The sequence below is a fragment of the Balaenoptera musculus genome, chromosome 14 (genome assembly GCF_009873245.2).
Source record: "Balaenoptera musculus isolate JJ_BM4_2016_0621 chromosome 14, mBalMus1.pri.v3, whole genome shotgun sequence".
In the NCBI taxonomy this organism is placed as follows: Eukaryota; Metazoa; Chordata; class Mammalia; order Artiodactyla; family Balaenopteridae; genus Balaenoptera; species Balaenoptera musculus.
In genome coordinates, this window is record NC_045798.1 from 51,431,261 (window position 1) to 51,459,060 (window position 27,800).

The 27,800-nt window shown below is 36.7% G+C and overlaps 1 protein-coding gene and 1 non-coding gene across 3 annotated transcripts in view; both read right to left on the reverse strand.

The window, feature by feature from the left end:
* Nucleotides 1-27,214, reverse strand: part of RPRD1A (regulation of nuclear pre-mRNA domain containing 1A) — a 72,704-nt gene extending 45,490 nt beyond the window's left edge. The window contains exon 1 of one of the 2 annotated variants that reach the window (XM_036823504.1): nt 26,908-27,213. In XM_036823504.1, coding sequence (XP_036679399.1) covers nt 26,908-27,058 — 151 coding nt within the window. In that variant the 5' untranslated portion in view covers nt 27,059-27,213. Of the gene's footprint in view, nt 1-26,907 lie in introns of both variants that reach the window. The other variant, XM_036823505.1, reaches the window with a different exon arrangement.
* LOC118880410 lies at nt 8,021-8,150 on the reverse strand. The gene has a single exon (XR_005016286.1). It is a non-coding gene; the product is annotated as a small nucleolar RNA SNORA11 (small nucleolar RNA).
* Nucleotides 27,215-27,800: the final 586 nt, after the last annotated feature.

Genomic DNA, 27,800 nt, shown 5'->3' on the forward strand with positions numbered 1-27,800 from the left:
CCTGATATGCTCTCTCATACCACCTCATACTTTTCCTATGGAGCATTTACTCCAACTATAATTGTTTTTATTTAATCTGGTGCTTCCCAACTAAATTCCATCTAAAGCAACAATTGTCAGTCTCATCTACTAATCTATGGAATCAAGGCCAGTAGCTGATTCATAATTTGCTCAACATTTACTAAATCAATAAATTTTGGCCTAACCTATGTCTTTAATTATTTGTTCTACTAATTTAGCTTCTGGTCTTAACCTCACCCAGCAGCTGAAAGGGGAACACATGTAAAATTAACACTACTTTCAGAAACCTCAACTTCAAATTCTGATTATGGAAGACAAACTTTCTTACAGATCTAGCACTCTTTATTTTCAGTGTATTGAGTTCAAATATTTTCCTTTCCCCTCCTCCATTCTAGAGTTCTCACAAATCATAACCCCATAGAAAAATATGCAAGTAGTGTGAAGGGGAAGGCCAAAAAGTACAAATGTTAAGCAATTAAAACCAACTATCATTTTCTACCTGTTAAATTGATCAAGATGAACGTCTGACACTAACTAAAGTTGGCAAGAATATGGGTAAGATTATCACCTTTAGATACCTTCAGACATTGTGATTAAAATATAAATTAGTGCGACTTCTTAGAAAAATAATTTGGCAATATCTATGAAAAATGTAAACGCACAAATCCCTTGATCCTGCAAATTTCACTTCTAGGAATTTATCCTATGGGTATCTTCTCATAAATGCACAAAGAAATCACTAAGGATGTTAATGATAAAACACAAAAGAGAGAACTAATTAAATCATGGTACATTCATACAATCCAACTCTATAGCTGTTAAAAAATGAGATAGATTTATATAAAAATATAGAAAGATATCTAATAGTATTGAATTACACACATCCAAACAAACACACACATACATAGTAGATAGCTTTACTCTGGGGGAAGATCAAGAAAGAATTTAAGGGGGATCAAGAGTTACCAACAAAGAAGTCATAACAGGGAAACATATGAGCTATAGATTAAATGATTAACTTGAGCCTCCATGCTGAAAAGGGCTTCTGGGTAGTACTGACTTGGCGCTCCACCAACTGACTTTGTCCTGCAAGTCCATTTACCCACGATCTCTCCTGTCTCAATGTCTGGTTTAAAAAAAAACTCCACCTAGGCCCAGACAAATGGACATCTTTCCCATTCTAAAAGGCCCAAGGCAATTCTGCTTCCTCAAATTTTAAAAACCTTCATTTTGGTATATGCAACAAATGAATTCTTAAAATCTTGAAAAGCACAAACTTCATCCCGGACCATTACACCACTATAAAAAAGACACTGTGAACTGCAAGAGTTCTAAAGAATACACATCACATTGTATATTCACATTATGCTTATAGAGTGGAACTGAAACTAAAACTTTTTTGGCCGATTAAGAATATCTTTAAAATAATATTGACTAGGGCTTCCCTGGTGGCGCAGTGGTTGAGTCTGCCTGCCAATGCAGGGGACACGGGTTCGAGCCCTGGTCTGGGAAGATCCCACATGCCGCGGAGCAGCTGGGCCCGTGAGCCACAATTACTGAGCCTGCGCGTCTGGAGCCTGTGCTCCGCAACAAGAGAGGCCGCGATAGTGAGAGGCCCGCGCACCGCGATGAAGAGTGGCCCCCGCTTGCCACAACTAGAGAAAGCCCTCGCACAGAAACAAAGACCCAACACAGCCACAAATAAATAAATAAATAAATAAATTTAAAAATAATAATAATAATAATATTGACTAGTTTCTTATGACCTAGGCACTGTTCTAAAAGTTTATTACATATCTCATTTAGTCTTCAAAACAACCCTACAGAATAAGTTATTATCCCCATTTACCAATGAAAGAAGTATTAAAGTAATTAAATGCACTCAAAGAAATGCACTGAAATCAATCAACACATACTACGGTCCCTAAATAATATTTTGTTAATAAAAGCAGGAACTACATAAGATGAGCCTGTAACATCTCGTCGTGATAGAAAGTAAGAAAGCTATTTTAAAAACTACCAAGGTTGTATCCAAAGGACACAAGTAATGCCCCAAGATGCTGCCACTGGCAAAAGAGTATCAAAAAGAACGACTACAATGGTCTGAAACACAAACAGCTAAAAATCCATAAGTTCATAAAAAATACTTAAAAAAAAAAGGTTGCTAAAGAACTAATTCAGCTGGCAAGGGGGAAAAAATAAGCCATTTATCCTCCTTTTCCTGGATGAACTGTATTTCAGAGTCAACAATGGCTGATGAAGAAAGTTCTTATGCAACAAATGCTCAAACTGCAGCATGCCTCAGAACCACTTAGAGGGCTTGTTAATGTACATATAACTGGTTCCTACCAATAGTTTCTGATGTAGGTCTGGGATAGGACCCAAGAATTTGCATTTCCAACAAATTCCCAGGTGATATTGATGCTGCAGAGGCCTACACTTTTTGAGAACCACTGTTAGAAAAGAATTCTGCATAATAAACACAGAAAGAATAAAAGAATTAGAAATTCATAATTTTGCAACTCCTGGTAAAATAAGGAGTCTAACCAACCACCATCAGAAGCTGCTAAAATCACTGGGTGAAAGGTGATGAGGAACTTTATAATGGATTCATAATGATAACAACTGAATCCACTGATCAATCTCATCCCTAAATATAGAACAACTTGACATTAGGTATCTCTTAATGTGATGCAGCAGGAAGTGCATAACACAGGCAATGCAATGCAGTATGCTTTGGGAATGACACCATAAGGACGGAATTACCCAAATGCCTAAGGAGGGAAATTCTATAGTCCATGCGACACAGTCTCCTCAACAAGTAAACTGCATGAAAAAAATGTGGGGGGAGAGGGGACACAAATTAAAGAGAACTGTTAACCAAATGTCATGAGTGGACCTTTTTGGATTCTACTTTGAACATTAACTATAAAGAGACATTTTTCAAGGAAATTAGGATACTGAACATGGACTAGGTTCAAAAAAAATCAAAAATCAAACTTAACTTCGTTAGGTGTGACAGAGCTCTTACAATTACATTAAAATTTTAATATAAGGCTTAATTTATCTATTATAAATATATACTGACATATGTGTTTTAAATGGTTTGAAGTGTGGGTTTTGCTTTAAAAAAAAAAAAAAAAAAGGAAAAAAAGTAGGTATCAGGGTAGGAAAGATTTAGGTAGATGAAACCAGAAAGGTATAACGTTAGTAACGCTGCAGCTGGGTGATGGGTTCATGGAAGTTCAAAATCTTATTGTCTTTACTTACTTTTGTATATAATTTTAAGTCTATCATAAACAGTTAATTTAAAAATTAAATAAAAATTGAGCGTAAAAAGTGAAATCTCCTTTCATCTCCACACCCTCACCATGAATGAGTTAATTATTTAGTATGTGTATCCTTTTCATACCATGTGCCTTTGCAAATACTATATACTTATTCACATATACACACATACACAGAATTTTTTCTTCAGTAAGATCATGTTACACATAACGTTTTACAAACAGTTTTCTTCACACTTCATATATCCAAAGCATTTTTGTGTTCATAAACAGATCTGTTACAAACTCTCTTTAGGAGCCTCATTCCTTTTAATAACTACTTAGTCACATGGTATATATATATATATATATATATATATATATATATATAAGTTGTTTCAAATCTTTAATACCTTTATGTTTGTAAACCTGAGCAAGTATTTCTATAGGATAGATTCTGACAGGCAGAGGTGATAGGTTAAAAGGTATGCAGTTTAAATTTTGACAGATATTGTCAAGTTGCCCACCAAAAAGGCCAACTGTTTGAACTCCTACCACATGAAAATGCTCATTTCCCTACATCAACATAATACTATTAATATTTAAGATCTTTGCCAATCTCTCGGGAGTAAAATGATCCTGTTTTTATTTGCAATTCCCTATATATTACTAAAGCTGATTTCTCAGTCATTTATATTCCTTCATTTCTAAATTGAAGGAATTCAAGTTCCCCACTCACATCATGTTCCCCATTTTACTACTGAGCTGTTTGTTTTTTATCAACTCACAGGAGCATTTTATACGTTATGCATATTAGCTTTTTCCTGTTTTAGGTAGTGCAAATATTTTCTCCAAATCTGTTGCTTAAATTAAAATTTGATATTTTCTGCATTCAGGGATTTTATAACTTTATGTAGCCAAATCTATTTCCTATATGACTCATGGCCTATATTGTATTTAGAAAGTCCTTTCATGATCCAAAACTAGAAATGATTATAAATATGTATTTTTCTTACATGACTCCATAGTTGATTCTTTTCAATGTTATATCTTTAATTCAACTGGAATAATTTCATATGATATTAGTTAGGAATCTAAGAATCATTTATTAATATTCCATCTCTTATCACATGAGTTTCAAGTGTCTAATTTACCAAATGCCCACATAAAATACGTCTTCTCACAAATCTCTACTCTGTTCCTTTCATATATATATTTCTCTTCCTCTACCAACATCATACTCTTCTAATTTCAATGTCTTTACAGTCTGCGTGGATACCTAAAAGGGCACACTACTTCCATTATTGTTTTCCCTTCAAAACTGTCAAAATTCACAAGACAAAGATTGCCTTGGCTCTTCCTCCACATTCACTTTTCCCAATGATCTATAGATAAATTTCTTACAGACTGCCCTGAATTTACAGATTAATCTGGGAATATCTGACCTCTCTGCAATCAATTTTTACTTAGCAGTTTTACATACTACTGTACTTTAAAACACATACAACAAATGTATGTTTTAAACCGATAAAAAGTAAAATTTAGTGTTTAGCATACAGTTACATTAAAATAAGCTTGTTAAAATACTAACACAACAGGCAAACCTGAAAATATCCTATAATATCAAAGACAAGAAAATACTGGTAGAAAACACTAGTCTCAGAGTTCCAAATGATGTGTACCAATTCCAATATAAAGCCCAATTTGTAGAGGACTTCTGCTTCTGAGAAGATAGAGCAGACATACTTTTCCCTATTCCTCCTGCAAAGCACAACTACAAATCCTAGACATTATAAATAAACCAAACATAGGAAAAGAAAAGGTAGCAGACTGGCTAGGGACCTTGGGAGTTCAACACGAGGTGAGTTCCCAGAGTTTTCATTTTGCCTCATATATCTCAGATTCAAAGTTGAAGAGGCCAGCAACCCAGAAATCCTAAGAGGTGCAGATATAAAAAGTTCCAACAAAAGCCTTCTCACTCTCGTCAAAGGAGCAGGAAAAGGGCAGCCTAGCAAGACAGAAAACTTTTAGAAAATACCCTATCTACTCCAACCAAACACACCGCAGAAAGGAAAAGAGAAAAAGAAAAATCTGTGACCCCACTCACATCCACACCAGCAAAGGCTGTAATGTGGAAGCCCAACACCTCTCCAGAGTAGTGTCAGAGAAGGCAAAGGAGGGAGCCTGGGCTTCTACCCCACCCAGCAGTAAGGAGGCACTCCTCACTGGGGTGGTGTCACAGAAGGCCTAGTGGAAAGTCAGCACCTCCACCGTGGCCCAGCAACTCTGTGGTCTCAGTGGAAGTCTCATGGGGAGCCAGAACTCCCACTCACACCCAACAGTAACAAAGAACATCTCCTTCCCCTGATGGGGTAGTGTCAGAGAAACCCAGCTAAAACAGGATTAAGTAAGGTCCAGAGTCTTATAATATAATACAAAAAAATCTATGGATCAAGCAAAATTTCCATCATACCAAGTACCAGGAGTCTCTCAAACTGAACGAAAAAAGTCAGTCAGTAGATGCCAACACTAAGATGACAGAGATTTGAGAATTATTGACAAAGATTTTAAGGCAGCCATCATAAAAATGCTTCAACTAGCATATGCAAATATGTTGAAAATACAAAATTTGTGGGATAAAGCTGAAGCAGTGCTGAGAGAAACTTGCAGCACTAAATGCACACACTAGAAAAGATGAACAAGTCTAAAATCAATCATCTAAGCTCCCACCTCAAAAACCTAGAATAAGAAGAACAAAATAAACACAAGGAAGCATGAGGAAATAATAAAAGTAAAAAATAAAATAAAATAAAATTGACACATAAAAATAAAGAAAAAGCTGCTTCCCCCACCCCAGTTTTTTGAGATATAATTGACACACAGCACTATATCAGTTTAAGATGTACAGCATAATGGTTTGGTTTACATATACTGTGAACTTATTACCACAGTAAGTTAACTATCATCTCGTATAGACGCAAAAACAAAAAGATAAAAAAATTTTCTTCTCCTTGTGATGAGACCTCTTAGGCTTTATTTTCTTAACACTGTCATACATATCATACAACAGTGTTAATTATAGTCATCATGCTGTACATTACATCCCTACTACTTATTTATCTTAGAACTGTTAGTTTGTACCTTTTGACCACCTTCTTCCAATTCCCCCTCCTACACCTCGACCTCTGGCAACCACAAATCTGTTTTCTTTTTCTGAGTTTGGGTTTGTGGCTTTTTATTTTTTTTTTTTAAAGATTCAACATATAAGTGAGATCGTACAGTATTTCCTTCTCTGATTTATTTCACATAGCATTATGTCCTCAAGGCCCATCCACATTGTTAAAAATGGCAGCATTTCCTCACTTCTTTAAGGCTGAATGATATTCTGCTGTGTGTGTGTGTGTGTGTGTGTGTGTGTGTGTGTGTGTGTGTGTGTATATGTATATATCTCACAACTTCTTTATCCATTCATCTCTCGATAGACACTCAGGTTGTTTCCATGTCTTGGCTATTATATCAGTTGTATTTCAATATATTAGGAATAAATATGAGAAAAATAAAATTAAAAATACAATACCCCTTTAAATTGCTCAAAATAACTGAAATACTTCAGTGTAAATAAAACAAAACACGTACAGGACTTGTATGCTGAAAGCTACGTAATACTGATAAAAAAGAGTCAAAGAAGATCTAAATAAATGGAGAAATATACCATGTTCATGGATTAGAAGATGTTACATAATAAAGAGGTCAATTTTCCCTAAACTGATATGCAGGATTAATGTAACTCTTATCAAAATCCCAGCAAAATAATTTTCATTGATATAGACCAGATTATTCTAAAGTCTATAGACAAAGGCAAAAGAACCAGAGTAGCTAAAACAATTCTGCAAAGGAATACAGTGGAAGGAATCAATCTACCCAATTTCAAGACTTATCATATAGCTATCAAGATTACCTGTGGCATTGGTGGAGGGAGACACACATGGATCAATGGAATAGGACAGAGAACCCAGAAACAGACTCACACAAATACGCTCAAGTCAATTTTTTTTTTCTTTTTAGATTAATTTGTGCTTTTATTTGCCAGTGTAACTACAGTAACCTGCAAACTTTTTTATTCTAAAAATCACATTTTACATCACAGTCCAACAAACACACAAATATATAATGTGTATACATATATAAAAGTGAAACAAAGGTTTTGCCAATAACGTCTACCCTGAGTGTTAATTCTTTTTAAGACTTTTTTTTTTTTAACTAAGGCTGAACTGCACTGACACATCATAATCACCAAAATCCCTAGTTCATCTTAGGGTTCGCTTTATGAAGTGAATAGTGTTGCACGTTCTATGGGTTTGGACAAAAGTATGACGACATAAAATCATTATAATGTCATACAAAGTATTTTCACCGCTCATAAAAACTTCTGTATTCTAAGTATTCATCTCCCCTCCCCCCCAAACTCCTGGCAACCACTGATCTTTTTATTGTCTCCATTGTTTTGCCTTTTCCAGAATGGCATATAGACGGAATCTATTTTTCTTTTTTCCTTGAAGAGAGGGGTTCAAAGCCTTTATGCCTGTAACACCACTCATGGCCCAGCCACACGTGGACCGGACAGGCTCCAGGTGGCAAACAAACACCCCCACTAAATACTGTAGCTTTCCTTCCAGTACTGAGCCCCGTCCCACCGGTCCTGCCCAGCAGCCACGTGGAGGTGAATGGGGGATACGTGTTGGGTATATGTTCATAGGAAGGCCACAAGTTTTGTGCCCCTTGTCACAATGAACCCTGATTCCTGTCGGGTGTGTTGTAAACAGACGAGCCATTTCTTCAGACCCCCTGCTCTGAGCACACCCCCTCAAGTCAATTTTGACAAAGGAGCAAAGCAATTCAATAAAGGAAAGACAGCCTGCCTTTTCAACAAATGGTGCTGGAGCATTTGAACCTTGACCTAAATTTCACACCTTATACAAAAATTAACTCAAAATGGATCATGGACTTAAATGCAAAACTATAAGTATTTTAGAACAAAACACAGGGAAAAAAATCTTTGGAATCCAGGGCTAAGCAGAGTTCTTAAACTTGACACTAAAAGTACAACACATAAAAGAAAAATTCAATCAACTGGGGTTAAATAGGGGTGTGCCGGGATTGAGGTGGATGTGGCTATTAAAAGGCAACATGAGGGTTCCTTGTGGTGATAGAAATATTCCATATTTTGACTATATCAACATCAATATCTCAAGTTATGATGTTTTGCAAAATCTATAATTATAGAGATTTTATTTTAAACTAGTTTTCCATGATGCTATCATTGGGGGAAGCTGGAAGCGGGTAAACAGGACCTCTCTGTATTATTTCTTACAACTGAATGTGAATCTGTAGTTATAGAAAAATAAACAGTATTTTTAAAAATTTCATGTTACGTCCTCTAGTTTTGAAGCTAAAAAATCACTACAAAAGCACTCCCAGAAGAGGGTGGTTGAAACAAAATCCAGTGTTCACCCTACATATTTATTTATAAACATTAATATCAATTTCAGTGACTTAGCTACAAAAGAATCTGAAAGCTAAAGCTTTAAAAATGAAAACAATTACTACATTAACCTAGGCAAGACAGAGATGGACTAAAAGAAAATTAATGCAAAGTACCCATGGTCTCTGTTAATCTGAGACCAGCTCTCAAACTTTCTGGTTTCAGGACCCCTTCATACTCTTACAAATTCCTGAGAACCCAAAAAAACTTTTGTTTATCCACCAATACTTACCTTATTAAAAATTAAAACAGAGGAATTCTTAAGACATGCACTAGTTCATTTAAAAACAATTTTTAAAATATGTTAACATAAATAACATTTGTTTAAAAAATATATTTCCACCAAAAAAATTTTAAGTGAGAGGAGTCATACTGTTTTGTTTTTGCAAATCTCCAGTTCAACAGAATACAGCTGGATTCTCATATCTGCTTCCCTATTAAACATACCACAGTATACTGTTTTAGTAAAAGTAATGTAAAAAAAGAGCAGACCACACCCAAATATAAACTTGGTAAGAGAAAAGTGTTTTAACAGTCTTTACAGATAATTATGGATATTCTTTGAAACTACACCAAAATCCAACAAGTTATAGTTTTTAAAACGATTCTAAATTGTAATATGGAATCTGAAAACATATCAATGAACTGCTAAAACTCTCTTACATTAAAATACTTTAAGCTACCAGGCTCTTTGAATGGATCTTTGACTCCTGTATAATTTTGTAACATCATGCATTAGTCTTTTGAAAAATACTGATTTGCTGAGTTACACAAACATTCCAACTGCTGAAACATTTTATTAGGCAATATAAAAAAATCACATTTGTAAGTATCACTATTGATTTCACTGGAAAAGTGTTTAAAAGCATTGGAAAGTTGTCAGGCTCATGAAAGCACATTTGAGTTTTTCAAAACTAATTTTTGCTTGAAAACTTGAATTTTATAATGGGCAACAAATACTGTCAGTTGTCTTCCTTGATGAAACAGGTTCATTATATTCATTTTTTTGAGAAAACATCTGCCAAATATCCGTGTCTGAATAATCACAGTTTCTCTTGTCATTTTTTCAAATAAAATGGTGCTCCGTGAAAAAAGCATCTGGTTTAGCTCACAACTCAATCACACAGGCGTATTTCCTCCAGAATGTTCAGTATACGGCACTTTATGCAGACTTCTCATTTTGTCACACAGATTATTAAAAAGATATGTAATCACCTCTAATGCAATACTCAATAGTCAAAGACTGACAGCTTTTCCCCTAAGATCAGGAAAAAGAGAAGGATGTTCACTTTTACCACATTAATTCAACACAGTATTGGAACTTCCAGACATAGCAGTTAGGTAAGAAAAAGAAATAAGACATCCAAATTAGAAAAGAAGAGGTAAAATTATCTCTGTTCACAGATGTTACTTGTATAAAACCCTAATGAGTCCAAAAAAACTGTTAGAGCTAATAAATGAATTCAGCAAAGTTGCAGAATACAAAACATTCAAACATGAATTGCATTTCTATAGATTAACAATGAATGATCCAAAAAAGAAACTAAGAATTCTACTTACCATTATATCAAAAAGAATAAAATACTTAGGAATAAGTTTAACCAAAGAGGTGTAAGATTTGTACACTGAAACCTATAATAAGAAATAAAAGAAGATACAAATAAATTGAAATACATCCCATTTTCATGGATTGGAAGACTTAATATTGCTAAGATAACACTGCTCAAAGCAACCTACAAATTAAATGCAATCCCTATCAAACTCCCAATGGCATTTTGGTAGAAATCGAAAAACCCATCTTAAAATTCATATAGATTCCCAAATGATCCCAAATAGCCACAACAATATTTAAAAAGAAAATTAAAATTGAAAGACTCATACTTCCTGATCTCAATACTTACTAGAAAACTATCGTAATCAGAATAGTGTAGTATAGGCGTAAGGACAGACATATAGGCCAATAAAATAGAAGAGCGAGCCTAGTGAAAAACTCTTGCATATATAGTCATCACTAGTCATCATGGAACCGCAAATTAAAACCACAGATACCACTCCATTCCGATTAGAATGTCTTTTTTCAAAACAAAAAAGAAAAAAACAAAATAACAGGCACTGATGAAAACGTGCAGAAATTGGAATCCTGGTGCACTGCAAGTAGGAATGTAAAATGGCACAGCTAGTATGGAAAACAGTACAGTTGTTCCTCAAAAAATTAAACAGAGGGCTTTCCTGGTGGCACAGTGGTTAAGAATCTGCCCGCCTATGCAGGGGACATGGGTTCGAGCCCTGGTCCAGGAAGATCCCACATGCCGCAGAGCAACTAAGCCCATGTGTCACAACTACTGAGCCTGCCTGCATTCTAGAGCCTGTGAGCCACAACTACTGAGCCCATGTGTCGCAACTACTGAAGCCCACGCACCTAGAGCCCGTGCTCCGCAACAAGAGAAGCCACCGCAATGAGGAGCCCGAGCACCACAACGAAGAGTAGCCCCCGCTCGCTGCAACTAGAGAAAGCCCGCGCACAGCAACGAAAGATCCAATGCAGCCAAAAATAAATAAGTAGAATAAATTTATTTAAAAAAAAATTAACATCGAATTACCATATGATTTACCAACTCCACTTCTCGGTACATACTCAAAAGAAGAAGGGACTCAAACAGATATTTGTACAACCATGTTCATACCAGCATTATTCACAATAGCCAAAAAGTGGAAGCAACCCTAGTGTCATCAACAGACAAATAAATAAAATGTGGTATATACATACAAGAGCCTTTTAAAAGGAAAGAAGTTCTGACACATGCTACAGCATGGATGAACCTTGAAGATATTATGCTAAGTTAAATAAGCCAGTCACAAAAGAATAAACTGTATGATTTCACTTAAATGAGGCAACTAGAGTAGCTGAATTCAAACTGACAGGAAGTAGATGGGTGGTTGCCAGGTGCTGGGAGAGAAAAGGGAATTATTGTTTAATGGGAATGGAGTTTCAGTTTGGGAAAATGAAAAAAGTTCTGGTGGTGGATGGTGATGACGGCTGCAAAACAATGTGAATGGACTTAACTGCACTGAACTGTACACTTAAAAAATGGTTAAAATGGTAAATTTATATTATGTATATTTTACCACAATAAAGAGAAAGAAAAAAAGGTTAAAACGTTAAATTTTATGTTATGTATATTTTACACAACGAAAAAAGTGCACGTGCACACACACACAGAGACATATGCACTCAAGGGTCAAGAGTTAACAAAATTAGTAATCTGAGCTACGTTGATGAGCACTGTCAGGTAAGTGATATTATATTTTTTAAGCTGTGAATGTGTGGTGTGAAAAATACAGTGATTACTGGTACAGTCTGGTGTCTCTGCCTTGACTAATGATTAGACGCTACCAGTTTTCACCTACCTTTGCTTTTACACCACCACAGAACATGCCAACACAGTGAAAAGGGCCAGGGGAGAGAGAACATCTTAGTAGTAATATGAAAACATTTTTTACCTTGTTCCATATGCCTCTTAAAAGGGTCTTGGTGATCCACCAAGGGGCATCCAGTCACCACACTTTAAGAACCACTTCTCTAAAGATGGATAAATATGGCAAGGGCAGAACAACATGACAGACTGAAAAAGCTGGAAATTTTTCAAGTCTTTCTCTCAATCAGGTAAATGTTCATAAATGGAGTTCAATATTTGCCTTAAGATGTCAGGGTTTCCCTGGTGGCGCAGTGGTTGAGAGTCTGCCTGCCAATGAAGGGGACACGGGTTCGAGCCCTGGTCTGGGAATATCCCACATGCCGCGGAGCAACTGGGCCCGTGAGCCATAATTACTGAGCCTGCGCATCTGGAGCCTGTGTTCCGCAACAAGAGAGGCCGCGATAGTGAGAGGCATGTGCACCGCGATGAAGAGTGGCCCCCGCTTGCCACAACTAGAGAAAGCCCTCGCACAGAAACGAAGACCCAACACAGCCATAAATAAATAAATAAATAAATAAATAAATAAATAAATAAATAAATAAATAAAAGATGTCAGACGTTCCTAACTCAGGCACTACTCTTAAAAAAAACAGCAAAACATTCTGCAATACTCCTTCTAGCTCTAAAAGTCTCAGATTCTATATACTTTGCAACATTCATTCAGTAACTCCCTCAACACATACTTACTGTGTATCTACTGTATGCTACGTTGAGGAAACAAAGGAATAGGCTCAGTCCTCCACTAATAAGAAACTCAACACAGAACCACTAAAATACTATATGTTAAATGCTATAATAATAGCAATAAAAAGTACATGGAGGTGACACCACAGAAAATGTCAAGGATAAAGAGAACTGGCAAATATGAAGATAAGACCATTGAAATGGAGTCTGGGGACCAGAAAGAAAAAGAATAAAGGCAAGAGAACAGAGTAAAATGGGCCTGTGGGACACCACCAAGCCAACAAACACACATTATAGGAGTCTGAGAAAGAGAAGAGGGTGCATAAAGAATATTTGGAGAAATAATGGCCAAAAACTCCCCAAATTTTAAAAAAGACATGAATCTACGAATCTAAGAAGCTCAATGAACTCCAGGTAGGAATAACTCAGAGACCAACACTGAGAAACATAATCAAACTGTCCAAAGACAAAGAATTTTTGAAAGCAGCAATTAGCGACTCATTGTCATGTAAACACAAGGGAGCCTCAATAAAATTAACAATTTCTCATCAAACTGTGGAGGCCAGAAGGCTATGAGATGCCATATTTAAACCCCTGGGGGTGTGGGTGAGGTGGGGAATGTCACCAAGAATTTTAAATCTGGCAAAACTACCTTTCAATAATGAAGAAGAAATTAAGACATTTCAAGGTAAACAAAACCTGAAGGACTTTATTGGTAGTAGATGTCTCCTACAAGAACTGCTAAAGAGAGCCTTTCAGACTGACATGAAAGGACACTAGATCTTAACTAGAAGCCATATAAAGAAATAACGAACATCAGTAAAGTATCTACATAAGTAAATATAAAAGCCAGTATTACTTTATTTTTTGGTTGGTAACTTCTCTTTTTGTTTCCTATGTGAATTAAAATAGAAATGTATAAAATAATAGTAAGTCTGATGATGGGCACACAACATATATAAGATGTAGTTTGTGGGATTTCCCTGGTGGTCCAGTGGTTAAGACTCCGCGCTCCCAATGCAGGGGGCGCGGGTTCGATCCCTGGTCAGGGAACTAAGACCCCGCATGCTGCATACTGCACATGGTGCACTGCACAGCCAAAAACAAAAAAACAAAAAAATGTAGTTTGTGACAACAACAATATAAAGACACATAAAAGTGCAATGTGTTTATATCATCTTTTTAAATTTTTATATTTTTTATTTTTATTTTTTTGGCCACACTGTGAAGCTTGTGGGATTTTAGTTCCCCAACGAGGGATCAAACCTGTGCCCTTGGCAATGAAAGCCTGGAGTCTTAACCACTGGACCGCTGGGTAATTCCCTATATCATCTTTTTTTAATTGAGAGAAAGTTCACATTACATTAAATTAACCATGTTAAAGTGTATAATCCAGGAGAATTTACCATATGGCTGTGCAACTATCACCTACATCTATTTCCAAAACACTTTTGTCACCCCCAAAGACAACTTCATACCCATTAAACAGTCATTCATTTCCCATTACTCTTCTCCACCCAGTCTCTGGCAATGACTTTCTCTCTTCGTGGATTCATCTATTCTATTGGTCTCCAACAGATATTTCATATAAAATGAAATCCTACAATATGTGACCTTTTGTGTCTGGCTTCTTTCTCTTCATTTTTTCTTTTTCTTTACGCTGCTGTTGGGCCTTCGTTGCTGAACGCAGGCTTTCTCTAGTTGCAGCGAGCGGGGGCTACTCTTCGTTGTGGTGCTCGGGCTCCTCATTGCAGTGGCTTCTCTTGTTGTGGAGCACGGGCTCTAGGCATGCAGGCTTCAGTAGTTGTGGCGCGTGGGCTCAGTAGTTGCAGCTCATGGGCTCTAGAGCATGGGCTCAGTAGTTGTGGCGCACTGGCTTAATTGCCCCGCAGCACGTGGGATCTTCCTGGAGCAGGGATCGAACCTATGTCCCCTGCACTGGCAGGAGGATTCTTAACCACTGGACCACCAGGTAAGTCCTCACTTCATGTTTTTTAGGTTCATCCACATTGTACCATGAATCAGTATTTCATTCCTTTCTATGGCTGAATAATATTCCATTGCATGGATATACCACATAAATCTATTCATCCACTAATGGACGTTCAGGTTGTTTCCACCTTTTGAGTACTGTGAATAACACTGCTACGAGCATTCTTGTATAGTATTTGTTTGAATACCTACTTTCAATTCTTCTGAATATATACCTAGGAGTAGGATTACTGCAAGAGTGCTAGTAAAAGATGAGGAGCTGGGCAATGGGATGGGATAGCAGAGACAAACAGAATACTGCTAAAATAGCAATAAAAAAGCTGCAGGTGAGGCATGTATGAAGAGAGGGGTCAAGATAATCTTGAATTTCTGAAATTAGGCAACTGGTAGACAGTAATCCCTTTCACTCAAATAGGAAATACAGGAAGAGTAACAGGGAAGTGGGACAAGAGTGGGGAAAGATGATTAAGTGTTGCATTGTATGTGCTGAGTTTGAGGTGCTCAAGAAATACAGTGACATTGAGACTGCTAAAAAAAAAAAAAAAAACAGAATATTGAATCATCAGCATATTGATGGAAGAAAGCAAAAATTACACCTAAAGTGTCAATTACAAATATATAAAGTGGGACTTCCCTGGTGGCGCAGTGGTTAAGAATCCACCTGCCAGTGCAGGGGACACGGGTTCAATCTCTGATCCGGGAAGATCCCACATGCTGTGGAGCAACCAAGCCCATGCGCCACAACTACTGAGCCTGCGCTCTAGAGCCTGTGAGCCACAACTACTGAAGCCCACGCGCCTAGAGCCCGTGCTCCACAACAAGAGAAGCCACTGAAACAAGAAGCCTGTGCACTGCAACGAAGAGTAGCCCCCACTCGCCACAACTAGAGAAAGCCCGCACACAGCAACAAAGACCCAATGCAGCCAAAAAAATAAATAAAAATAAATTTAAAAAAATTTTAAAAATAAAATAAATATATAAAGTGAAATTATTCTTAATCATTAAGCATTTTCTATGTGCTAGTTATAGCACATCAACTGCATTTTTAAAATTCTAAAACAATAACTTGGATTAAATCCACATTATTAGTTGATTTACTAATTAAACTGTTGTAAATCTGGATTATGTACTACATTACTCAGGGTTTTCCAGAGAAACAGAACTAGTAAAGTGTGTGTGCATACACAGAAAGATATTATAAGGAACTGGTTCATGTGATTATAGAGGCTGTCAAGTCCCAAGATCTGCAGTCAGCAAACTGGAGACCCAGGAGAGCTGATGGCATAGCACTTGTCAGAAAGCAGCCTCAAGATCCAGGAAGAGCCCATGTTTCACTTTAAGTCCAAAGGCAGGAAAGAAGGCAGTCAGGCAGGACAAGTTTCCCTCTTACTCACAGAAGCGTCAGCCTTTTTGTTCCATTCCAGCCTTCAACTGACTGAAAGAGGCCCATCAACATTAAGAAGGCCAATTTGCTTTATTCACTCTACAGATTCAAATGTTTTATCTCAGCCAGAAACATCTTCACAGACATACCTAAAATACTGTTTGACCAAATATCTAAAGCCACCTGTGGCCCAGTCAATTTGACACATAAAATTAACCATCACAAGTGCTGTTCAAGATAACTCATGATTTTCTACTAAGAAAACTGAATTTTTTAGTAGTTCAGGAAAAATATGGTCCTTAACTACCCAAACCTCCTTGTTTAAAAGAATAATCTATAAAATAGAATACAGTACACATTATGATTTATTCCAATACTAAAGAGATGAAAACAGCATGTGAATTAAATAGACAAGGATTTTTTTTAATTGTCGTGTAGTTGATTTGCAATGTTGTGTTAATTTTTGCTATACAGCAAGATGATTCAGTTATATATATATATACATTCTTTTTTATATTCTTTTCCATTATGGTTTATCACAGGATAGTGAATATAGTTCCCTGTGCCATACAGTAGGACCTTGTTGTTTATCCATTCCATATATAATAGTTTGCATCTACTAACCCTAAACTCCCAGTCCATCCCTCCCCCGCCTCCCTTAGCAACCACAAGTCTATTCTCTAGGTCTGTGAGTCTGTTTCTGTTTCATAGATAGGTTCATTTGTGTTATGTTTTAGATTCCACATACAAGTGATATCATATGGCATTTGTCATTCTCTTTCTGACTTACTTCACTTAGTATGACAATCTCTAAGTCCATCCATGTTGCTGCAAATGGAATTATTTCATTCTTTTTTATGGCTGAGTAGTATTCCATTGCATATATGTACCACATCTTCTTCATCCATTCATAAATAGATAAGGTTTTTAAACCATGCTCTTGAAGAAGAATATTCCTTGAACTGGACCAAAACGTCATCACAAAAATCAACCAATGCAAACCATTTTCCCAATTTACAAAAAAACCAAAAACAAACAAAAACTTAACATAAATGTTTTCAGTTTTAAGTGCTTTTGCATAACATGACAATCCTCTGACACTTTCTTCTATTAGCCTGTACTAGAATTAAATGAGATACATTTAGTGCAAAGTTATACAGTTATTGTAAACTTAAATGTGCATTTCGTGATGGTCTTCACAGGGCTTTACAAGGCATCATGAACTAATACCTGAACAAGTTTGAGAACCACTTACTTAAACAATTACAACAAATACATTTAGAATAAGACTGCACGGTTCTCAGCCTAAGAAGATTAGCCATCATAAAGATGTAAATTCTCGGGAATTTCCTGGCAGTCCAGTGGTTAAGACTCTGAGCTTCCACTGCAGGGGGCACAGGTTCAATCCCTGGTCAGGGAACTAAGATCCCACATACCATGCAGAAAGGAAAAAAAAAAAAAAGATGTGAATTCTCTTTGAGCTAATAAAATACCAAAATAATTTTTTTCTTGCAAATGGCAAGTTGATTCTAGTGTTTATATGGAAAAACAAAACAAGAAGACACAAGAAAACTCTGAAAAAAAAAAAAAAAAAAAAAAAAAAAGAAGAGCAATTTGCAGGCCGGCGGGGGGTTGGAGCGGGATGTCCTACTAGATGTGAAAACATAATAAAGAGTGTGACAGTGATACATGAGTAGACCGATGAATGGAGCAGAATGACAGTCTACAAGTATGCCAAACACATATGAAAACTGAGTGTATGTTAAAGGAGGCATTTCAAATGGGTGGAGGTAAAAAGAACTTAAAAAAAATGGTGTGATAAACCAATGCCTACCACTTCTATCAGCTGAAACCATTAAGAAAATAACAAGAATATTTAGTAACATAAATGAATATTTATAAACTGTAAGATAAACTGACACATCCTAAATGTTCATCAATAGAGTAACAGTTATATAAACTTTGGTGCATCCATAAAATGGAATACAGTGCAGTCATTTTTTTAATTGAGGCAACATAATATATATAAATACATCATAATCTGAAAGATATATTAAAAAGAAAAATAAAGCAAAAGCACAGAGAAATCTATATAATATCCAACCATTTGTCTAAACATGAAAGAGAGAAAGAAATTGTAACATATGTAGATGACTATATATGCATAAAAAATTCTGGAAGAATAAACTTAACAGATTGATTCTGGGTAAGGAAAATGGGTTGGGGGGGGGAAGAGTGGAAAGGAGCCTTTGTGACTTTTCAATTTCGTATTACATGCATGTTATTACCTACTAAAATATACTGTATTTTAAAAAATACACCTGGAAAGTATATAGAATGGTAATTTTTTTCTTAGTTTCTCAGTTATTATAGATATAAAAGGGACTAAGGAAAAGCTATAAAAAGAAGAACAAGACTAACAGGTACCTGATAAAAGCCAAGAGTTAAGCTAGAGAACCAAAAATGACCAAATAACCTAGATGACTGCAAGGTGACTACATAAATAATTCATTATTATAATCCTCTTCATACATTTTTACAAACAAAAGGATTTTAAAAATCTTAAATCACTTAAAGTTCTTTGCAGACATAAAACATTACAAGTCTACCTAAAATATTTACTTTATTATCCTGTCTAGTTCCAAAAAGGAGTTGTGAACTGAAATGTTACATTTAAAATGTCAAATAATCTTTGTTTGACATAAAACCACATTCAAACGATTAAAGCAACAGTAAAAACTATGTCTACATACTTTGTACAGCTCCTAGTAAATTCTTTACTTCAAATCTCAAATCAAAGAAGCCTTTCCTGATTGCCTAAACTGAGCTAGTTTCCCAATTATATTGATATTTCTCTTTTGTATCACTATGAAGTTACTAATTTAGCAGAGTCTGTTGCCCTGACTGATGTGTAAGCTGTCTCCCTTATCCACTGAATCATCCTTGTCTAGCAACAGAGCAGGAGCTCAATAGGTATTTGCTGAGTAAAGGAAACCAACAGGAGAAACTTTTACATATCAAATGAAAATTTCATTTTATTAAAAAATACACTTGTAAAATTATGAACTATAATTATGTTTGTTTAATGTAGGCGCACACCTTTATTTTTATTGGAAATTTAAGGATAATTTGCTTAAATTTTGGAGCCGTAAAAACAACAGCAAATCATCGATTTTTTTAAAAGCTGTATGTTATAGGAAAGAGAACCTAAAGAAAATTATATTATAACCCAAAGGGAAATTTCATAAATTTGGTTTAAGTTCACACTGAGTAGGAATTAACATTTTGGAAGGAATATGTCTGCTTAAGGCAAAGCAATGTGTGCTAGCCTCTTGACCTAACTACCAATAATAGGAAATGGTCTAGCTCTTAGTATCTGGTTTGTGAATTGTTGGTGGGTCCTCAAAACCCCTTCATGGAGTCCATGAACTCAGAACTATTTTCACAATAATACTAAGACATTATTTGTCTTTTTCGCTCTCATCCTCTCACCTGTGTACAGTTAGTATATTCCTCAGGTTATGTGATATACATCAGAAGAAGACTGAATGCAAAACCTGACATGAGAATTCAGCTGTCTTTAATTAAGACAGGCATAAAGATTTGCAAAAATGTAAAACAATCACTCCTTTCTCTAATATTTTTAAGTTATTTTTCATTAAAAACGTCATTTTATGTTAACATAAAATCAATTTAGTACCACAGTTTTAAAATAATAGTTATTAAATAAATATTTTTCAATGTTTCACTTTCTAATATAACTCCCAATAAATATAAACCACATAAATGAAAGATCTGGGGCCTTTAATAATTTTTACAAAAATAAAGGGATCCTTTAATCATACAGTCGATAATCCCTGGTCTAGACCCTGAGAATATCTATGGAACAACCAATGTGATTTTTTCAAAGAATAAATTTAAAATAAAAGAGGGAATCCATAGACGTAAAGGAACTTAAATATAATAATCAAATGCAATGAAGAAACTTTACTTGCATCCTAATTCAAATAACTGGCTAAAAAAAAAAAAAAGTGAGACAATCAAGGAAACAAATACTAGCTGGATATTTGATGATATTTTAAGAAATTAACTTTTTTAAAGTTGTTAACAAAGAATATAACTGTTACAGCTGGATGATGACTACACTGGGGTGCATAAAAGTCATACAGATTTGAGAAAAACAAATTCTTAGTGTAACTAACAAAATATAAACACTGTCTAACTTACTTGTTTAATTCTAGCTACAAAAAAGTATAATATTATTGTCCAAAATAACAGTATTAGACAATATAAAAGCCATTGAATTGTCAATTCAAAAACAGAATCTCTTCGTTTTAAGGATTTATATGACTACATGTTTTTAAAGCAGATGAAAAATGTTCTTTAACCTTTTGTATTTTTCTAAAACCAAATAGAGCATCTAAGAATATACGGTACTTATTTTAGCACCACTTACAAACCTGAAGCCATATTCATGAATATAAATGTTAATTCGACATATTTAAGAACCTTTATCAAAGGCAATATGTTGAGAATATGCAGGCTAAAACTTGGAAAAGGAAAACAACCACCTATAGGAACCCACTATCTACTTCATAACCAACACATAACCCCCCAGTCCATAATACAATATAAAGTGATAATTAGTTCCCTGAAAGATGTCTAATACAGTTTATTGATAACAAAGTGCTGATTTTAACAAGTGATTACAAATAGAAGGAAAATCTAAACTTTAGGCAGTTTAATTGTTGCCAGTTGGAGAAAAACCGTAACAAGCACTCAAGGGCTGAACATTCCCAGGTTTGGCTCTTTGCATTCCAAGCTATTTCTTGCCTCAGCATCTTCACATACCCCAGTAGCTGAAACCTCCTCTCCACTTACGGAATAGCTGGTTCAGAGGGGTCTTTAATTGAAGGTCACCTTACAGAGATCATTTCCCTCACCATCTAACTACTTAAGGTTCTCCTCCCTTAAATGCACTTAATACAAAATTTATATTTACAACTTTCTTGTTCATTGTTTGCCCTCCCCATGAGACTACAAATTCTATGAGGGCAGGGACCAACTTTCTTTCTATTTATTTTTTTAATTGAAATATATTTGACATATAAATATATCCCTGCCGGTCCAGTGGTTAGGACCCAGCACTTTCACTGCTGTGGCCAGGGTTCAATCCCTGGTCAGGGAACTAAGATCCCGCAAGCCACGCGGCATGGCCAAAACAAAACAAAACAAAAAAATACGTTGTTTTACTACTGGAATATATCCAATGCTAGACATATATAAGATAATAAATACAGGGTGAATTAACATACTCTAAAGGGCTGAGGCAATTATGATTTTGTTAAGACTCAAATATGAATAACATACAAGAGGCAAGTGTAAAGGACTCAATCAACTAGACTACTGAAAGCAGCAACTCTAATCAACTGCAAAGAACTTCCTCCTACCTATTCTCTTTCTACAACTCTTGCAGAGATCTGTTGTTCTTGTACTTGCATGTAGGCAAGAGCCTAGTGTTTGCATGTAGGAAAGAGCCTGTCAGTGTTGTTTTGTAAATTCTGGTACATTCATGGATGATATTTCTACAGCAATTAATGCAACATATAATTTAATTAGTGGTCTAATTTATAATTTAGCCCACTACTGAGAAGTTCAGAGTTTAAAACAATCACCTTCAAAAGACAGTATTAAGAAAGTGAAAAGACAACCCAATGAATGGGAGAAAATATTTGCAAGTCATGGATCTGATAACAGACTTGTATGTAAAATACATAAAGATATATGTATAGCTGATTCACTTTGTTATAAAGCAGAAACTAACACACCATTGTAAAGCAATTATACTTCAATAAAGATGTAAAAATAAATTTTAAAAAATAAAAATAAATTTAAAAAATAAAATAAAATAAAATACATAAAGAACACTTAATAATAAAAGACAACTAATAAGAACCTGTTGTATAAAGAAAAATTCTAAAATTAAAAAAAAAAAGACAATGCAATTTTAAAATGGGCAAGGATCTGAATAGACAGTTCTCCAAAGATGACATACAAATGGCCAATAAGCACATGAAAATATGCTCAACATCATTAGTCATCAGGGAAACACAAATCAAAACCACAAGACACTTTACACCCAACAGGGTGGCTATAATCAAAAAGACAGATGATAATAATAAGTGTTGTTAAAGATGTGGAGAAATTGGACCCCATACACTGCAGGCAGGAATGTATAATGATGCAGTCACTATGGAAAACAGTCTGGCAACTCCCCAAAACGTTCAATGTAGAGTTCATATATGACCTAGCAATTCTATTCCTAGGTATATATCCAAGAAAAATTAAAACACATCCACACAAAAACTTGTACACAAATGTCCATAGCAGTATTGTTCATAATATCCAAAAAGTGGAATCAACCCAAATGTCTATCAACTGATGAATGGATAAATGCATACAATGGATTATTATTTGGCCATAAAAAGGGATGAAGTACTAAATACATGCTACAACAAGAATGAGCCTAGAGGACATTATCCTAACCAAAGGAAGCCTAATCACAAAAGACTATATATCATATGATTCCATTTAAGGCAAATCTATAGAAACAAAGTAAATTAGTGGTTGCCTAGAGGTGGGGAAGCGGGAATGATGGCTAAAAGGCATGGGTTATGAAAATGTTCTAAAATTTATTGTGGTGATGGTTTTACAACTATATGATATACTAAAAACCAAATGGGTGAATTGTATGGTATCTTAATTATAACTCAATAGAGCTGTTACAAAACAACAAAATGGTCACTTATGTTTTTGGTTACACTCTATTGCATTTATCAGGGAAATTATAGCTACTTTGGTCTTCATAAGGGCCATGGGGTATATCCCTCCAAAAAGAAATTATCTTTCTTTAAAGGAGACAAAAATAAGAAAAGTAGACAAAGGGGAAATCTTCACAACTGCATGATTACCATAACTGATGTATCATTTTACCTACTCATTCTCATATTTTGAGCAGTAACTTTTCCTACCAATGTCACATTTTTGTCTTCTTTAAATACTTCAAGAAACTAAAGAATGCCTAGCTTAATACAAAATGTTCAACTAATTTTCCTTAGTTTATTTCTTGACATTTCAAATTTGATCAATTCCTTTCAAAAATACTTACTTTGCAGAGATAATGTGAGGAGTCAAGATATCACAGTAAGGTGTCTAAAACAATGCCTTGTACTCAGTAAATTACTGTCATTATCATTATGCTAAAGGAAACAGAGGATCCTAAAGTTGATGAGCAAAACTGCAGAGAATGGGGAAGACCTAATGGCTACACCCTACAAAGGCACAATCATGTGTCAAGGAAAGGAAACCCTTGGCAGAAAAGCCCACACCACACTGAGAACTGCAGCAGCAGCAGTAGAAGCATGATCATCACCTCCACTATTACCACCATTTCTATCATCACCATCATCATCCAACACTACTCTCCTCCTAAAGCAGCTGTTTATATGCTTTTAATTCTTTCTATTTATGAAACGTTTAAACATATGAAAGCATCCCCCAACTCAGCTAATAGAACATCTTATCATTTTCCATTTGTTTCAAAATGTTTCATATATACGTACTATAAGTTAACACAGATCCATTTTCATTCCCTCTCTTCCTTATGGTAGCCACTATCTTGGACTATCGTGTTAATCATTTCTATGCATGTTCTAGCTACAGATATCTGTAAACAATATAGAGTATTGTTTTGCATGTTTTCAAACTTTCACTATATAGCATATTGGTCTGCACCTTGCTTTCTTAGCCCAACATTCATGTCATGTTGTTTCATGCAGCTCTAGTCATTCACAAAAACTGTTGGACAGTATTATATTATATTGTATGAAAGACAAAATATATTTGTCCATACTCTAACTAATGAGATGTTTAAAGTGTCTATCTAATTTTGTTATTAAGAGGCTACAATAAACATAATTTCTTGAGTTTCCAGGATATATTCATGGAACTGGTAGGCCAAAGGACATATACCTTCAACTTCATTAGAGGTTGCTAAGTTCATCTCCTTCTTTACACTACAATCAGCAGTGTAAGAGAGTTGTTTCCTGTCATCCTCACCAATCCTTGGTACTGTCACACCTTTTTTTCTTTTTTTTTTTTTTTGGCTGTACCCCACGGGATCTTACTTCTCCAACCAGAAATCGAACTGGGGCCCCAGGCAGTGAAAACGCCGGGTCCTAACCACTGGACTGCCAGGGCATTTCCTATCATAATTTTAATTTTGCAAACCAAAGGGTCTAAAGTGGTACTTCATTGATTTATTTTTTCTTGATTAGTAAAATTGAGTATCATTTATTGGCCTTTCAGGTGTTTCCGCTTATGTAAAATGCCTTTAACAGTATGGCCATTTTCCTACTGATTTGTGGTAGTTCTTAAGAACAATCTGGGTACCAATCCTTATGCTCTTTCTCCCCTCCCCACCCCACCCCCAAATATAAACCTGTTGCTGATTTTCATATCTAGTAAGGTAGAAAAGCAAAGACAATTTCTGCCTTCTCAAAGTTCACAGCTATTTGCCAGACATTTATATCTGTGTTTCTCAAACCTTTTCGGCCACTCACAGGTGAATTCCTCCATGAGAGCCAATACACATACACTTACATATGAAGTGAAAAACAGGGCTCTACATCAACTTCTTCTAAGGCGGGGGTCCCCAACTGCTGGGCCACAGACCGGTACTGGTCCATGGCATGTTAGGAACTGGGCTGCACAGCAGGAGGTGAGCAGTGGGCAAGTGAGCGAAGCTTCATCTGTATTTACAGCCGCTCCCCGACACTCGCATTACCACCTGAGCTCCACCTCCTGTCAGATCAGCAGCAGCATTAAATTCTCATAGGAGCATGAACCCTACTGTGAACTGCGCACGCTAGGGATCTAGGTTGCATGCTCCTTATGAGAATCTAATGCCTGATGATCTGAGGTGGAGCTGAGGCAGTGATGCTAGTACTGGGGAGCGGCTGCAAATACAGATTATCATTAGCAGAGAGGTTTGACTGCACAGAGACCATAATAAATCAACTGCTTGCAGACTCATATCAAAACCCTATCAGTGAGTGGCAAGTGACAATTAAGCTGCATCTTACGGAGTAGACTGGACATAAGCAACACACTTAGGGTATCACTGTCTCCCATCACCCCCAGATGGGAGCATCTAGTTGCAGGAAAACAAGCTCAGGGCTCCCACTGATTCTGCATTATAGTGAGTTGTACAATTATTTCATTATGTATTACAACGTAATAATAATAGAAATAAAGTGCACAATAAATGTAATGCTCTTGAATCATCCCCAAACCATCCCACTCCCCCCCAGGTCCGTGAAAAAACTGTCTTCCATGAAACCAGTCTCTGGTGTCAAAAAGGTTGGGGACCACTGTTCTAAGGGATTAACCACAAGCAAATACACAAGAAAATATAAAGAATGTCTCCATTCTATATAGCCAATGCCACATTCTGGCTCTGATATTAATACATCATGTGGCTTTCATACGGATCAGTACACAAGCATCTACTTGATTAATAACGGCTTGTTAAAACAATTAATAAATAACCATCATATCAGGTACATCAGGATGTCTGAAACAACAATTAAGAGTGCCCATTCTCTTTATCCAATGAAATAAGAATTAAGGTACAAATTCAGACTAAGCAAATGAAATATTTTAATTTTCAGTCGTACCATCATACAATCAGTTCTTACGGATAAATCTGCTCTGCAGTAGTGAAATGATTTTTCTAGATATTTTAGTGACAGCAGACTACAGCTGAAAAAAAGTTAACTTTATTTACAGGAGCACTATAGAATGCTTTGTAAAATAAAGACGCTGCCCTAGAGGCATCTAATCATAGAGCAAGAAAGGACCTTGGATCAACTTAATCTAATTCCCTCATTTTCAGGTGAGGCACTTGCAATCCAGAAATTAAGAAATCTCCCTAATCCATCTCCTCTAAAATCTACAAATTCAGAGTTCTTTCCATGGCATCACGCATCTTATTTTACACTCCCCAGCTCTAAAACTATGATTCCCCTTAATTTTACAAGTTTGAGTTGATGTGTTACAGAAATAATGGAAGTATCTCCCCATACCAATCTTTCCCCTCCTCTATCCTCCATTATAACGTACCCAGCGAAAACACCTGACTGCCTAAATTTCTGACTGTAATTAGGTGCGGAGTGCAGAGCCCCTGGCTACCGTTTCCGCGTTAAACCAATAGAAATGTTAATCCTTTATACAATACCTTCTTCAACAACACCTACTAAACGTCGACTTTGCAGGAAGCGCAGTACACGCCGCTCCTCCTGGCCCGCAGACCACCGACGCCAGGGAGCCCGGGGCGCTGGGGAGGCGGGGTGCGGGGCAGCCGGGAGTTGGGGTCCCTAGGGGAGTGGGGCTCCCAAGGAGGGGGGTGGTCCCGGGGATGCCAGGGAACTGGCCGGGTGGCAGGGAGCGGCGGGGAGAGGCCGAGAGGCGCGGCCGACTCACCTTTCCGCAGCTCCCGCTCCCACACGGTGACGATGGGCCGCGAGTGTTTGCGGTGGTGGATGAGCCACAGGGACAGGGTCTGCACGCTCTGCTGCGAGTTGCTCAACTCCGACAGCTTCTTCTCCAGCGCCGCCTCAGAGAAGGCGGACATCCCTCCGATACCGCGCTCACGCCGTCCCACGCGGTGGGGCTGAGGGGGAGGAGAGTTTCGCCGCCCTCGCCGCGGCCTCGCCCCCTCACCCCACCCTTCCCCACGCCCTCACCACCGCTGCCGCCACATCCAAGATCGGCCGCAAACCAGCAAGATGGCGTCCAGCCGGCAGTGACGTCACGGCCTACCCACGCCCCGCCCACCGAACAGGCTCAGCCGAGGCCGAGCGGAAGGGGCGGGGAAGAGACGCGCGCTGGAGAGGCGGTCGGGGGGCGTGCCCCCGGGGTCTGGACCGGAGGTGGGGCGGGGTTTGCCAGGCTTAGGACCCTCCTCCTGGGAGAAACTATCTTTACCAAGGGGTAATTAAAAATCCTTTGAACACCAGCGTGTTTGCACAAGGCGCCAAATGCTAGTTGTGTGGTCCAGCTCAGTAACAGTGAAGAGTTGGGACTTTCCTCAAGTAAATGGCTAAATCAATTGTGATACTTCATCTTACCGAATACATGCAGCAGTTTAAAAGATTCATAAATCCAATGGTGGATTGGTTTTTTTTGTTTTAAGTTGCAAAAAAAAAGTACAGTATAACGTTTGTTTTATAAAATATATATTTTATAAGAATTCATAAGTATGTAAATAAGAGAGGATAAGAATTGGTGCCCTTAAGCTGTGTCTGAATTGTTTTCATTTTTTACAAGAACATATTCATATATTACATAGTTAAAAATTAATTTCAGAAATCTCA